Below are 15700 nucleotides of genomic sequence, written 5' to 3'. Positions count from 1 at the left end.
TTTTATTCTGAAAACACAAACCGGAAGTGTGTTTGTTAAACCTGCTAGCTTCACTCTGGTCCCCTCTCCCGTCGTGTCAGCCTCGGCTAGCCCAGCATCACCGCCTTCTTCTTTCTATCCCCTCTGTGTTTTCTGTCCATCTGTTATTTTTCTTCTTCGACAAGCTCACGATCTCCTCAAGGTTTACGCAGCGCATCTCTCTCTCTGCTTAATGCTGCTTTTTTAATTTTCTACTTCGACCCAGGGAGCGTCTCGACGGTCGCATGAGTCGCTGTCGTGCCGCATCAACCGGGATAGAAAAACATCCATCCATCCACCACCACCACGACGACGACACCGAGGAGGAGGCAGTGTGCGAGCACAGCAACGCCCATTTTGACACCTCACTACTGCACCTACGAAGGCTGTTTCTGTGTCTTTTTTTAATGCACATTTGAGAAGCTTTTTCCTCCTAGCCCACCCTGCCCTGCTTCCCCCTCCCTCACAGAGGCTGTAGCATCTTCCCACAGCGGCATCAGGGGCTGGGCTGCTGAGGAGCTCCATGCCGCTCTGCATGCAGCCATCACCTCTCTGCTGGTGAGTGTGTGTTCTTCTTCACATACACACACATTTGGCCTCTAGGCTGGATGGTGCTCTTACAGAGTATGCTTTAATATTACTGGCATGTGTTGATGGTGATTATAGCTGCATACAGTCAGGGGTTGTTTGTGGGTAAACAAACTTGGCCTACATTGTACTATGATGATGTTTTTGTGGTATTTTGAGGGTTTATTGGACTAGTTTGTCCCATTTTAACACTGTATATATCTCATACACAGAAGAAAAATGGAGTAACTAAGAATATCTCCCTATAACTAAAGATGTCAGCTTTAAATTCTGAGGAAATGCCAAAAAAATATAATCCCCCTTATCCCCTTCTGCAGACACACTATTATATATGAACAAAACTGTGTGTTTACATCCTGCTGTATGTGCACATCAGCTGTGCCAAGTAGATCAGGAGGTCAGCAGAAGAAGTCCAGCTATTGTTATAAGCTTATGTGCTTCAGAGTGAGTGCAGGTGGTAGCAGTTTAGCTCTTTTGTAAACGCTGAAATGTGCTGTGTTGTAAGGATGGACACCACAACACTTGCTCCTATGCTGCCTGTGCACAGTGCTCTGTGACCGAGGCAGGAAAAGCAGCAGTCAAAATAAAGCAGGCTGAGCATTTTGCTAGCAGACTGCTGATTCCCAAAACCCTATTTACTCTCTCTCGCTCTCTCTCTCACACACACACACACACACACAGTGCTGCTGCCGCTGCTGTGTTAATGAAGATCAGTCAGCTTCCGTTCCCTAGCAACAGCAATGTGCGCTGGTCAAGGCCCCTGCCAAATTTAGCTCCAGGACCAGCACTGCCTGTCACCGCTGCGTGTCTGTGTTTTTATGGATACATGTTGCACTCATCTCCCAATTAGATGCTTAGAAAATATGATTTTTTTTATGCACAGTGCTCTGCAGCAAAAATGTGTGTATGCGCTTATTAATGCTGCACAAACAGACGAACATTATTATCAATTCATATAGAATAAAACCATTGGCCAAACATGCCACTGCAGCTTTGAATCAGGGTCAGTTGGGCAGAAGCTACCTGCCCTCGATGCCTCCACCCCACCGCTACAGCCCCTGCCTTAAGCTGTTTTAATGCCATTAACCAGGAGGCTGTGGGAGTCTTAGCTGGGGTGTATCCGCTCTGTCCAGCACGGGAGGGATTAACATCAATCTGCCAACACACACACACACACACACACTCTACACAGACAAAGCAAGACGGCCCTAAGCTTATCCTGCAGGCCAGCTGTGTGTGTATTGATTTGTTGATGTATTTACCATGTGCCGAAGAATAACTTGTTTACATCTCTCTGTGTCCTTCTCAGACTGCATCCGTGGCCTTACCTTCCCACGTCATTCTGCGACTCTCCTCCACGTCTTCTGGCATCCTCCTCCTCCTCCTCCCTTCTGAGCGATTTGCTCCTCATTCTCCTCTCAGTCTCCCGTCATCGCGTCCAGCTGTGGCCCACACAGGGCGCGCTCGCTGGCTCTCACCTGACAGGTCCTTGGCCTCAGGACGACAGCCAGCAACAACACGTACCCTACATGAGGGACAAAGCGACACAGGTGAGCACATTTACGGAGCAGGAGATTTAACGCACCCGGGTTAAAGAGGTTGCAGGCTGTTGCATCATGTGATTTTAAAGAAGTTAAGAGACATTTCTTTCACATCAGAGTAGACAACTAAACTAAGTGTGTGTGTTGGTATGTCTGTGTGTCAGACCCCCAGGGCCTGGGCAGATGAGAGGAGGAGGGGCTCTCACAAACGCTCGGCCTCCTGCGGGAGTACCGACCAGCTCAAGGAGGTCAGTTTCTTTCCTAATTCTAAGCCCAAGAAGTGCTGGTGATGATATGCCCCCATTAACCCGACGTCTGTAAACACCCACAGATTGCCAAACTGCGGCAGCAGCTTCAGCGCAGCAAACGCAGCAGCCGTCATCGGAGGGATAAAGAGCGCAAGTCTCCATTCAATGGCAGCCACACCATCATCCAGTCACAGGTGATCAATGGAGAGACTGTGCTGGAGAGAGAAAGGGGCGGGAGTGTGTCTGAGAAAAACTAGGTTGGGTCCCTGATCTGGAGAGTTCTGGGGGTGTCCCACTTTTCCCTGTTTCCCTGTTTAGCTGTGCGTCTCCTGACAATTTAAAATGCAAAGACACACACTCTGAGCTGTCACTGCTGCTGTGTGAGATGGTGATGGTGTCAGGCCCAGTCATACGCTCCCTGTGGAGTCTGCTGGAGTGCAGCTGTCCTGCTTTTTGGGCCTCTGTGAAACAAAGAGAATGAAGGGCCGGCTATTCACGATGCCTGTCACATTGTGAGCAACTTCTACACACACTGTAAGAGAAAGGGGACGAGTCACGTGTGTCTTTGTTTCTTGTAGCAGTCACCTATGCCCAAGACCATTCTGATACCCATCCCAATATCCAAATCATCGGCCCCTCGGTTCCGCAACAGTGTGGAGGGCCTGAACCAGGAGATTGAACGCATCATCATCCGAGACACCCCTGAGAAGGACGAGACCATCGTGGTAAGTGTTTTTTTAGAGATCTGGGATTACTCCCTCACTGTGCTTCACTGTTTTTCTAAACTCATTTGTGTGCGACAGCCACAGGATGTTCCAGATGGGCACCGTGCACCCCCGCCTGTCCCCCCACAGCGCAGCAGCAGCACCCGCAGCATCGACACACAGACTCCCTCAGGGGGCGGCTTGAGTGGGAACCACAGCAACTGCAGTAGCCGCCCCGACTCCATCTCACCCTCCTACCTCACCGTCCTCAACGACACAGGTGGAGGCAGCCCCTATGAGGACAAAGGTGACGCACACAGGCAGTTGTGAAAATTCAGTTTGAGCATGACTTGATGCTGACCTCTCCTCCCTGTCTGTCCTCAGAGCTGGGCCCCTGCTCCCCACTGCCCAAATATGCTGCCTCTCCCAGACCCAACAACAGCTACATGTTCAAGAGAGAACCTCCAGAGGGCTGCGAGAAGGTCAAAGTTTTTGAGGAGTCCATGTAAGTGAAAAAAAACTTCTTGCACTCCATTAGAGCAAAACAGTCCTAATGATCTGTGTCCTCTGTGTCTCCAGGCCCAGGACTCTACAGGAGATCCCTCCCTTCCTGTGTCCTGACCGCAACAAGGTCAACTTCATCCCCAACAGCGGCTCTGCCTTCTGCCTCGTCAGCATCCTCAAGCCCTTACTTCCCGCCCCGGACCTCAACTTTCGCCCAGGGGTGGGCCTCCGAAGTCTGTCCCCGTCCCTCGTGCCTCTGTCCACCCAGCCCTGCCTCCTGGAGGAGCCTGAAAGCTTCTGACGGCCCCTCCCTGTGGCCTTTTAGTCAACAACACCCCTTCCACCCACCAATGAAGTCAGAAAACATTTGAGGAAACAACGGTTCATCTCCAAAAAAATGCCTTCAGCATGCCAGCTAAGCTCTCTCTGATGTCCTTATATTGTTGAAAAAGCGCTTCCCACTGCCTCTCCTCCTCAGACGACTACAACATGAACGTCCTGCAGCCCTCAGCAGGTGTTTGCAGCTAACATTTCATCGCTTTCTTCTACCTTCAGTGCTGGTTATGTTGCTGTTTTTTGGGAGGAAAGGGTGAAAGGACAGACTCTTTTATTTCATCGTATTATACCATGGCGCCTTTCCACGGACATATCTCTTTTTCTATCTGTACGAGTTATTTCTCTTGATATAAAATATGCCTTCCATTACTTAAAAAAAAAGGGCCGCTGGTTTCCTTGGCGACCATGAGATTGACCACGGAGGCTAATTTTGGTGCTGCCAGATATATCGTAGCAAAACTTGAAGGGTTGTGAAAAGGAGAAATTTTAAAAATGTGCCTGATATTTTACACCGCTTAGTTTCCCTGAACCATCACAGTGCAGCTATCATGTTTGATCACTGCACTATGAAGGCCATAGATACGTACAAGACAAAAACACGAGTAAGGCGGTGCACAGTTCACATTTGGAATCAGTATATTTTTAGACCACCAAAAAAAAAAACAAAAACAAATCTTGACATCTGTTTTGTACTTTTATCAACAATTTTCCAGTGACAGCTAAACTAGTGCAAGCTGATGCATGCATCTGACTAGCTGGTAGCAGTGAACTGGACTCTGCTGTGTGGTGTGTATCTATGGGAAACACAGGCCAGGGCTATGATGTGTGCAGCGTGTTCAACCTGTGTCTGCTTGCCCCTCTCTCCCAAGCGCCAACCTTTTACTCCCATAGCGTCCCTTTTTTTTTTTTTTACTTCACTTTCACAGCTACCCTCATCTTTCTCTCCCTGGCTGTCACTGTATTGCAGATTTCCTCTTGTCTTGCTCAGCTTGTGTTGCTGTAAAATGTGTCTACATGCGGGTCCTCTTAGGACAGGCTCCTATCGGCTTGCAGGGCCCTGAGCATGGAGAGGTTGATGGACTTACTGAGCAGAAATGAGAACCTTTAATACTATTTATTGCTGTTATTGATTGTTTTAGTGGCTAAAGGTCCATTTATGTACGACTGTGTCACTTTTAACAACCATGGCATAAATCAAGCAGGAAGTACATGCTAACACCTGCACCTGCAATTACGCAATTACGCCAAGAGGGCACTAGAAGCTACGGCGGCCGCCATATTGGCAGCCAGCGCGCCCCAGCTCTTACTGTAAACACTCAAAAACAACTACACTACACCAGTGACAAAGCAAGAGGCACTAAAAAAATAAATACATAACTACAAATAAATATGGATATTAATATGGATATATTTCTAACTCCTTAACAAGCAGACTAGAGGGTCCGACGGCCGCCATCTTGGCAGCCAATTCGCCTGTTATTGTAAAAAAAAATAAATATCGATAGCTATGCTACACCAGTGACAAAAATAAGTGGCACAATAAAAATAAAATGACACAAATCAAAATAAACATGTATTTGTGCATGGACGAACCTGCAGTTTGGTAGTTTTCCCACAACGCAACTTGGACGTCGCCGCCATCTTGGCAGCGAATCCGCGTTACTTCCTTTGTGTCCAAATATGGGCATACGTTTAATAAGTAATTAAACTGAATTAATTTTAACGTAATAAAAACGAGAGAGAACGATATTTAAAATATAAAAGCGAAAAATATTTAAACTGAAAACCGATTTAATCACCAGACAGACTATGAACATGTATGTGTAATGTGTTGGCATTTTTTAACAATGAGGTCTATGGGGGCTGTCTCCCCCTAATGGCCGCGGTAGAAACTGCAGCTATGAATGAAAAGATAATAAATAGCAGCTGGTCATCATCTCAACTATTTTACAGCCTCTCCATGCCCCGGCCCTCCCCTCCTGTATCCCTGTATATGTCATTACTACTTAACTTGACTGTGCCTGCCATGTTGGGAGAGGAATGTACTGGATCTGTAAATATAGAGGCACACTGTGTTTGTAATATTGGCTGACGAAGAGATGAATCTGAATGAAGCGTTTAACCCACCCCCCTCCTTTCCTCCGCTGAGTACTGTGAATTACTACATGTCTCATTGTTGTGAATAACTATGTATTTATTTATCAAACAGGAGTGTCATTGGGTCTTCAGAGAACTTTAATCCAGAGTAGATGACATCATCCATCTCAGGTTTGTAGTGAAATATGATACGAAGAGATATACTGACTTCTCAGTGCACACTAACAAATCTACACTGCTAAACAGAGTACAAACCAACAGCTGCTATCCATGTAGCCTCACACAGCGGACATACTGACCGATGTAAAAACCTGTAGCAGACTATAGACGTAGAGAGGAAATGGATGTATTTTGTTCAGTGTGTTCTGATCGGAGTAACAGCTAAGTAATGTAACAAAAAGTATTTATGATGGAGTACTGTTCCAACATGAGATATCCACTTGCTGAAAAACAATCACATTTACAGCAGCATGTTCTTATTTGTTGTTTCTAAGACATCCATTTACAGAAAACTGTCGTTTCAAAGAGCAGAAATATAGATATTTTTTGTCAAAGTGGATAAACAGCATTTTGGAATGAGGCTCAGTAGAAGAAAAACAGAACACACACACACACGATTCCTTTGTTTGCTTGTCCAGTTTATTGGAAACAGAACTGCCAAGTTTTCATCTGTTCAACCCCTTGGAGTGAAATAAAAAGGCATAGTTGAATTAAGTAAAGCCTCTGTGATTGATTTTAGAAATACATTCTTTTACTTGAAGCGTGTAAATATAGAGGAAACTGTATAATACATGATGTGACAGAAACACTAATGATATCGATGAGATAAAAGGTGTTTTCTCTCTCTCTGATCACCTGAGCTCCGCTGAGTGTCATTTTTACAGGCACACACATAAAGCTGAGGGTTTGGTTTCACTCAGTGCATGTAGACATCGTATTAATATGCCATGAAATCCACTGAACCACTTCATAAACATTCAGAAATGTCACTCTGGAATGGATTTTTTTTTCTAAATATGTGACGTGGTAACATTTCTCCAATGTTGAATTACCTGTACATCCTCAAAAACAAAAGAAAACACACACACAGTGTTACTTCATCGTTACTTTACACTGCACAACATAAAAGGCTTCATTTCAAAAGCAATAATTAGATGCATCAGACTCTGTTAGGACTTAGATACTCCACAATAATAATAATAATAATAATGATTAAAATAAACCCCACTGTCCCACTTATGGCCCTACAAACACATCTTTCACATGGTTTACTTGGCCTTTGACTGAGTGATTATAAGACCAGACACGTCCTCAGTTTGTGTAGCTGTGGAGTTACTTACTCTGACTTATATACTAGTTAGTGTCTTTTGCTGACTAGTTAGCGGTTAGAGTTCAGTAGGTAGTGCACTGATAATCAAGCTTGAGTAAGACATAGACATAATGATTACGTAGTAGTAATGAAAAAGACGTCAACAAAAATGCCAGGAAGTCAGATCTGATCAAACATGTTGCAGCAGACGTGGGTTAACACATCAACGCTCCTGTGTGACTACATACAAACGGTTTAGCTGTAAATAAGGTTTCACATCCTGGGTCCCTTGTCATCATGTGCACACACAGCAAACCAAGACACACCCGCAAAACACACACACACACAAAAATCATTCTGCCCGACTGTAATAATAATAAGCAGGGAAGTGAATCCCTGTGATGTTTGCAGTGTGCATGAGTCAGAGGCTTCACGACTTGTTAACAGTCTTTAACAGAGTTTATATATATGATATGACCCTCCAGTGTAGTGGGATAAAAGTGTCTGTTTTTGCTGTTCATGTTTGTGAAGTCGGTTTCTGACATGGAAAACACACACACACACACACACTTCTGCATCAGGCGTTGAGCAGCTCATCTTCGGAGCGTCCAATGGCGTCAGGGTTGGAGAGAGGGTCCAGGTCTGCGAACAGGTTGAACCAGGCAGACATGTCTTTGGATCCTCCAGGAGCAGCTGCACACACACAGAACATGTATGTGAAAGTCCATCTAAGTCTGGCTGTTTGGACAGCCTGAGGAAGAACTCACCGCTTGCTGCTGAACTTGGCGCCATCTGAGCCGATTGGCTCGGACCGGGCGGAGGCTGCAGGGGTGGAGCTTGGAACATGGGTGGTGTTGCCCAGCCTAAAAGATAAAAACAGAGTAAAGAGTTAAAAAAGTAGTGCTGCGGTGAGCTCATTCATCCAGGAGGCAGCAGTGTGGCGGACCTGTGGAGCTCAGACTGTGATCTAGCAGCTGTGACGGGAGGAAGCCCGTGGGGCTCGGAGGGGTGGAGGATGGACGTGCTGCTGCCCCGCTGCCTGCTGCTCCTGTGCTCACCGAGGGAGCGCTGGGAGGGTCGAACATGCCAAAAGCGTCCTGCCACTCTCTGCTGAACTCGTCGCTGGCTCCTGGGCCCGGGCTGAGGAGGTCTTTGAGGAAAGCCATGTCGCTACGCTCTCCATCTTCTTCCTCTGTCCCTGCACCTGACGGCAGACCCCCAGCTACAGGAAGGAGGAAAAGACAAGAGAGCGGGCTGTTAGTAAGCAGCCAGCCTGGGTTCTCTGGTGTTCAAGTGATAGAAGCCACAGTGAAGGAGACACGAAAGGACAATGATTGTTCCACCAGCAGGAGAGAGTGAATCCAGGCTCAAAGAAGAAGCAGGAATCTCAGGAGAGGTGCAGAAAAAGCAGCAGACAGTCAGCTGGATTACCAGCAGTCTGTGGCCCCGGGAGGCTCGGCTGGAAGCTTCCAAAGCCCCATGGCTCATTCTCATGTCCAGGCTGCGGGGGAGGAAGGAGCTGCGGCGCAGGATTGGGTGGGAGTGGGAACTCTGCCTCGTCACAGGCCATGAGCATCAGGTCGTCGTCTGTGGACAGCCCTCTGAGGTCCTGCAGGGCCGGTGTGGGTGTGTGTGGAGCATTTGGGTGCTCTGAGATCAAAGGCAGGCATCCGGTCCCACAGTGAGCGGCAGCAACCCCAGTGTACACACATGTAGGCCTACTGTTACACACTAACACACAGACTCACTCACCACTGTCGCTGGTCTGACGCTGTCCGTCACGGCTGAGGGTGGGGTCTGCAGAGGAAGACACAAACATCACCTGTGAGCCCTGTTAAAAAAAAAACAAGAATCTATCTTGTGTTCTGCCAACAGGGGGCAGTAAATACCTGCATCTGAGGCACTTCCTGGTGGTTTGTCGTCATCCAAGGACACCAGACTAAAGGAGGAGGAGGAGGGAAAAAGTGAGACGGTGCCATATCTGTCTGGCAGGACACGGTTTTGCTATTTATAGCAAATTAGCAGCTTCCACTGCAGACTGATTCTCACTAGTGACCATCACAACGTCAAACCTGCACACTTACTTGTGGGTAAACATGGGCCTGACATTGGCCTCATGTTTGATGAAGACATAGCTGAAGAGGAGGATGGATGAAAAATAAAGACAGGGACAGTGAAAGTAGAGAAGAAATGATGACAGCTGAAGACAGCATGCAGGAACATAAACATGGCGGAGAGAGGAGGGTGGTGCAGACAGATGGGACAGTGTGGGTCCTGTCTTCTCTGACCTGTCTGTGTTGCTCTGCAACGCCTTCTCCTTCTTCTCCTCCTGCTTCTGTGAGTCTGGTATTTGCTCCAGCGGATCCCGCAGGTCCTGAACAAACAACAAACACTGCTAAATTTAAGAGACACAAACGATCATCAACGCCGAACTGTCCGTCAGCTCTGGGTACCTTGAGCGTGGTGAACTGGTACTGTACGTGTCCTTGGAAGGCCTCGTGGATCTGTGACATGGCGTGGGCTGTTTTCTCCCAGAACTGCAGCTGAGTGGTCTGACAGAGGTGGAAGTGTTCAGTAAAGAGCAGACGGAGGTCCTTTTCTACTGGCAGGTGCCGGGTGGAGGTTTACCTGGTAGGTGCAGAGGGAGTGGGACAGCATGTTGCAGCGACTCGCTCCCAGCATGTCCACCTTCTGACACACGTCATTCTTCAGCTTCTCAAACTGGCTCTTTGTACCTCTGACCTGAGCTTGGACCTGATCACAGAAACACACACACATTAAACCACACGATCCTCACACACTCGTACAGTCGGAACACACACGGCTCCTCCTGCCTTGCGAAACTTTTCCAGCTGTTTGTAGGTGTCTGGATCCAGCTCCTGGGAGACGTCCTTCATCCAGAGCAGCGCCCCTCTGTACTCTGTGCGGGCCTTCTCCATTCGAGTGACAGTCAGCAGCGTGTCGGCGATTGCTCGCCGCCGGAACGTCTCCACCTCCTGATGCAGGCGCTGCAGCGGAGGACATAGAGCCATCCTAAGGACAAAAAAAGAAACATGTAGACAAGGTGGATTTTCTAAAGCGAGACTCATCGGGTCCACTAACCTCTGCTTGGCTGAGGTGCACAGGGCCTTGCTGGTGGCGTCCATCATGTTGCCAGCCTTTGTGCGGTCATGTTCAGCCTGGAAGCGCAAGAAGAGCCCGAGCTCATTCTCCTCTTGAGACAAGCCTGAGGAAGGAGGAATGCAGGAAAAAATTATTTGTATTTTATTTTCAGTGTTGGACGCATATCTTCTGGTTTTAAATGCGACTCACGTGTGATCCTCTGCTGGTACCTCTCGATCACCTTCAGCAGCTCGGTGCAGGTGGACTGAACGGAGCGAAAGAACTGCAGACACCAACAGAATAATAACATTACTGAGCTAAACGGACTGATGTTCCTGCACAACAAATTTATCTGTCCTGTCCATCTCTCTGGAAGCCTCCGACAGCAACAATGAGTGCCATGGCAACAGATTTGATGGCCACGCTGCTGCTGCTGCTGTCTGGGGGAGTAATGAGGAGGTGACCAGAGCCTGTGTGGAGTTACTCATTAACTGCAGAGTAAACAGCCACCAACCTGAGTCTGCCTCAGCAAAGACCTGTCACAGTGCAGGACACTGAAATCTAAGCGCTGCAGACTGGATTTATTGCTGGGTTTCTGTGTGACTGTCTGAGGAATGAATGAGAGCAGGACAAAAGAGGACCTGATCTTGTTGCACAGCAAACAAAGGCCTCTCAGTCCATCCCCAGCAGTTCAGCGAAACAGGAGGTTTAATCCAGACCCTCCATTTACCTCCAGCTTGGCGTCCAAGTCAGCGTCCGACGCCACCACATACTCGTCCTCCTTCTTGCCTGTGGCTTTGATGAGGACTTGCTTGGTCTTCCAGAACTTTTTCTGCATGCGAGCCATCACCGAGCTGTCCTCTCCGAGCAGAGCACGGCCGCTGCTCAGCATGTCCCCCGCAAACCTACGAGGCAAAGGCTGCAAATCAGAGACGCTGCCTGGCTGTGCACAACCAGATGTGTCCATATGAACTTGTAACATACCCGTCCATCATTGGGAATCTGCCCTGTTCTGTTTGAAGGCACAAAGAGACAGAGATGAAAGTTTATCTGGGAAACAGTGAGAATAAGAAGTCATTATATTGTCTGAGTAAAACCTTGGGCTGTGAAGCCTGAGAGCTGCTCCTGCTGTGAGTTATAAGCAGGTTACTCAATGCTATCACCACCTATCAGTGCTAAAGGCTAAACAAAAAGCTAATCTAATATGGTTCTTGAAGGAGGGATCAGACACCTGCGAGCCAGCTGGCTGCTGTCAGCAGGTGTTCAGTCTCTGTGTAAAAACACTGCGTGAAATAAGGAAACAACCCAAGTCAACATTTATCAATACTGAGATTATATTCACGGTAAACAAGTAAAGATAAACAGGGGTGCACAAGAAAGCAATAAAATCCGTAGAAGAGGCTAACAGCAGTTAAGCTAGCAGCAACTGTCGTGGCGATGACGGCGTGACGTATTCAGGACATTAAACCGAAGCGACGTGTCCGTTTCCGCCTCGTCCTCACATATGTTCATGTAAGTGAATATCAGCGGTACCTGTCTTTGAGTTCTGTCCGTCAGTCCGAGCATCTGTGCAGCGCGGAGCAGCTAGCCTCCTCTGACGATGGCCATCATCATCTGAGTCAGAGAAACAGGATATGCAAAGCGGCTGTGCGCCTGCGCCGTCGCTAGGGTGCGCTGCTGTTCGGTAACATGCAAAGATGGTCTATGGAAATGGCACCACTCACTACGGAGGGTTTCTCCTGGTCGGAACTTTTCTGACCTTATTAGCACAAAATACTCAAGTTTTATTTATCCACATACTCAAATAAAGAGAAATCAAGGACAAAATAATTATATTAAATTAAATACATAAATATATTCTATAAAACAAATCTAGTAAAAAATAAATCTATCTAAAAAAATGAATAAAAAAATCTACTCACACTACTTTTATTCACTTTTCATCTGCTGATTAAATCTGAATTTTGACTCAGTTTCTAAATTTATAAAACAGTCACAATACCCACATTTAAGCAACAAAATGTTGCTCTTATCAAAACCAAATGGAGTGACCGCTCACTGTTTTCTCCTCTTTGATCAAACCAGTTTGAGGAGGAAAAAGTTATCTCAATGGAAACTGTTTTTTTCCTTGTGAGACAGAACCACGAGGAAGTGACAAGCGTAAACACCTTTCATAATATATATTTTAAATAATTTTATTTCAGGTTCCTGACCCTTAATTTGCCTCCTACTTGTGGAGGTAAACATGATACACACCACTGAAATGAAGTGAGACAAAACAAAACATCTTTTGGAAGAAAAACTTAATTTATATTTTTCTGACAGGGAAACAAAGACAATGCATTAGAAAATATGTGTAAAAACGTGTACAGGTTCCTCATGTTTGCGCCAGCTGTGAGGGCCTAGGCCCCGGCGTCCGTCTGACAGGCTGAGTATCTGTAGGTGTACAGCTTGTTATCTGCACCTCCGCTCAACATCAGCTGGAAAAAAAAAAGAACACAGCGAGTTACCCACCAGCTTTCATACATGAAGTGTGCAGAGAATAAAAACAGCTGCTGTATGTTACCCCGGCTTCTGTCCAGTCCACGCAAAACACTTTATCCTCGTGGGCTGCCAGGTCGTACAGAGGAGCCTTACAGCTGCAGAGATCAGCACACACAAGGGTCAGAATTACAGTCTGAAGAAAAGGCTGCTAAGGGTTAGATGGACAAAGGCAGGAAGCTGAGTGCAGACTGCTGTGGAATGAACAGGAAGTTCTACATGTTACATAATCACAGACCTTCTTGTGTCCCAAAGTTTCACCAGGTTGTCGAGGGAACCGGAAACCAGCTGGTGCTCGTGTGATGGCGACCACTTGACCGAAGTGACCCAGCCAGTGTGGGACGTCAGAGACAGCAGCACCAGAGACCCGTCTAAAAAAAAGGGGGGGGGGGGGGTGTTTATATTGCAGGATCATGAAGATCACAGGACAGCACACGCAGATGTAGAGTACACTGGTACCTTTGGTGCGAGGGTCCCAAAGCCGGACGTGTCTGTCGGTGCTGCCTGAAGCCAGCCGTCGACACAGAGGTGAGTAGGAAATGCAATTGAACACTTTACTGCCCGTCTGCAGGGAAGACAAACGGTTATTTTCTCAAACAAAGTCATTCAAATGTCCCACTCCTGTTCCTCTCACCAGTGTGGTCTTCATTCCTCCACTCTCAACGTCCCACACACGGATAGTGTGGTCCCAGGATGCACTGCAGACCTCCTCACTGTCACACCACAGGACGGAGGACACAGCTTCGTTGTGTCCAGATAACGTCATCAGGGGCGTCTGTCCACAAAAACACCAACCTCACATGGTTAAGACTCTCAGCACATTTTAACATGAACAGTTTGTATTCATCACCGGGTCAGTGCACCCTCACCCGGGTCAGGCCCAGCTGCTGAGTCTTCTGTTTCTTCCTCGGTCTGTCAGCAGCCTCCTCAACCTCATCTGCCTCGTCTGTGGGGACTGTAACACAGGACAACAGGTACCAGTAGGACCAGAACCAGCACCATCTATTTACACACTCACTGTGGACACATACCTGCTGACCAGATTTTCAACATTTTGTCCCAGGAGCCACTGCAGAACTACAAGAGAATAAAACAAACGTTCTGAGTCATACGTCTAAGCCTTCTAAGTTCTTCTTCTACCGTTTTGGCACCAACCTTTGAGCCAGTCGGGTCTGTGGAAACTGTGTCAACGCTCGCCGTGTGTCCCCGACAGCAGTGCCTGGCTTTCACCTTGTTCCCCTCCGAGTTCCACTCCCACAGCAGCACCGTTTGGTCCAGAGAGGCCGTCAGGAGCAGAGACGTCAGACCGTCTGAGACACAAAAAGAGGCTGTTAGTTCTAATGAAGGACAGAGAGGATGTCTGCCATTCTGCGCTGCTTACCTCTTTTCACCCAGGCTACATCTTTGACCACATCTGTGTGTCCAGCCACCGTCATCACAGCTTTGCCCTCCATGGACCAGATCCTCGCCGTCTTGTCGTATGATCCTGTCAAGATCCTGAAAAATGGTATGAAAGGTGTGGAGATGTGTGGATTAGCCAGCAGTGGGGTGCTGATATCTGACTGATATCAGACATCTTACCACTCAGCGTCAGCAGCTACGGAGCTAATCCAGTCATCGTGCATCATGCACTCCTCTGGCTCTGGAGCTGTGATCCTCTCCAGGTACTCTATCTCCACCACTTCTTCCTGAAACACAAGCACACACACGTTCACATTAAACACAACACAGCGTGCATCAGTTCCATCCTGGTTCACGAGCTGAGGAGGGCTGTACCGTTGATATGCCTTCTGCCTCCATATGAGTGGACAGGGGGGTTCGCAGGAACTGACCCCTGACCAGGAAGTCAAACTCCACTTTGCTGTGAGATGCTGTGAAAACAGAACAATATTCAAATGATTCATACTGTTGAGGTGTTCCAGCTGCACATGGAAGCACAGCTGGAGCTGATGTTGAGTTAGCTTACCATTTTTAGCCTCCAGTAGCTTGTTGATAACATTGCTGAGGTCCTGCACTTCAGAAGCAGCAGGGATGGAGAACGGGACGTCATCTACAACATATCTACAGACACACAGATAAAGACGCTAATAACTCGCCCGGTTTGTTCGTATATTACGATAACAGCTGACTGCAACCCCACATTGTTAGTATGAGCTAGCGAAAACACTGGCTGCTGAAGTTAGAAGGTAACCCAGAATTTACATTAAATTTCAACTCGTGTTCAGAGATTATGTCGCTCTGTTTACTGCAAGTTACAGCTAGCTAGCTGCTAGCTAGCCCGTCTGTTGCGTTATTTTCCTGGTAACAGCTTAAAAAACTCACCTTTTGTTCTCTGTGAAGAACCTCGCCTGTAACTGTGACATCTTTCTTACTTGTATGTTTTCCTTTTAAGCTCCAGAAGTACTAAAACGCTAAGATAGAAGGCTAACTAGCTCCTCTTCATAACACACCTCTGTCGTACAGCCGTGCCATGTGGTAAGAAGCAAGGCACGGCAGCGGAGCGCCGATCAGATCAGTGAGGAATCAGTGCTCGACTAGTAATGCCTGCCCATGTAAAGTAGGAGAAAAAGTGTCGATTTCCGGCTTGTTTTCGACACAAATCACCATTTTTCAACAGAACAACTGATTTTACGTGTTTGGAATTGATCTGCTAGCAAAACAAACTGCACTAAGAATTAAATTCGAACATAAAAACGAACTTAGGATGGATTT

General features: G+C 47.3%; 3 protein-coding genes across 6 annotated transcripts; 1 reads left to right on the top strand and 2 right to left on the bottom strand.

The window, feature by feature from the left end:
- The first annotated feature begins 68 nt into the window (after positions 1–68).
- On the top strand, positions 69–6729 carry fam117ba (family with sequence similarity 117 member Ba). 2 transcript variants are annotated; one of them, XM_028393453.1, is made up of 8 exons: positions 69–576; positions 1916–2156; positions 2312–2395; positions 2479–2589; positions 2977–3120; positions 3199–3406; positions 3484–3604; positions 3679–6729. In XM_028393453.1, the coding sequence occupies exons 2-8, from the start codon at positions 2136–2138 to the stop codon at positions 3902–3904; spliced, it is 915 nt and encodes a 304-aa protein (XP_028249254.1). In that variant the 5' UTR covers positions 69–576; positions 1916–2135; the 3' UTR covers positions 3905–6729. The 2 variants fall into 2 exon arrangements, with proteins under 2 accessions (XP_028249254.1, XP_028249245.1); XM_028393444.1 differs by having other exon boundaries at positions 2974–3120.
- ical1 (islet cell autoantigen 1-like) lies at positions 6667–12079 on the bottom strand. Of its 3 annotated transcripts, none has more exons than XM_028393146.1 (15): positions 11981–12079; positions 11432–11497; positions 11178–11352; positions 10658–10730; positions 10448–10571; positions 10180–10378; positions 9974–10099; positions 9799–9897; positions 9634–9719; positions 9235–9284; positions 9098–9142; positions 8777–8995; positions 8292–8567; positions 8113–8208; positions 6667–8038 (listed from the first exon to the last, which is right to left on the bottom strand). In XM_028393146.1, the coding sequence occupies exons 2-15, from the start codon at positions 11440–11442 to the stop codon at positions 7923–7925; spliced, it is 1695 nt and encodes a 564-aa protein (XP_028248947.1). In that variant the 5' UTR covers positions 11443–11497; positions 11981–12079; the 3' UTR covers positions 6667–7922. The 3 variants fall into 3 exon arrangements, with proteins under 3 accessions (XP_028248947.1, XP_028248941.1, XP_028248957.1); XM_028393140.1 differs by having other exon boundaries at positions 11432–11459; positions 11981–12076; XM_028393156.1 differs by lacking the exon at positions 8777–8995 and having other exon boundaries at positions 11432–11459; positions 11981–12076.
- A 656-nt stretch (positions 12080–12735) lies between these two features.
- wdr12 (WD repeat domain 12) lies at positions 12736–15485 on the bottom strand. The gene is made up of 13 exons (XM_028393270.1): positions 15311–15485; positions 14955–15049; positions 14765–14859; positions 14570–14676; positions 14370–14485; positions 14144–14298; positions 14020–14065; positions 13858–13943; positions 13623–13763; positions 13448–13553; positions 13227–13359; positions 13014–13086; positions 12736–12927 (listed from the first exon to the last, which is right to left on the bottom strand). The coding sequence occupies exons 1-13, from the start codon at positions 15349–15351 to the stop codon at positions 12850–12852; spliced, it is 1272 nt and encodes a 423-aa protein (XP_028249071.1). The 5' UTR covers positions 15352–15485; the 3' UTR covers positions 12736–12849.
- Between the last annotated feature and the right edge of the window lie 215 nt (positions 15486–15700).

This window comes from Parambassis ranga, chromosome 2 (genome assembly GCF_900634625.1).
Source record: "Parambassis ranga chromosome 2, fParRan2.1, whole genome shotgun sequence".
Classification (NCBI taxonomy): domain Eukaryota; kingdom Metazoa; phylum Chordata; class Actinopteri; family Ambassidae; genus Parambassis; species Parambassis ranga.
Note: the sequence above shows the minus strand (reverse complement) of the source record. Positions and strands in the feature narration are given on the sequence as shown.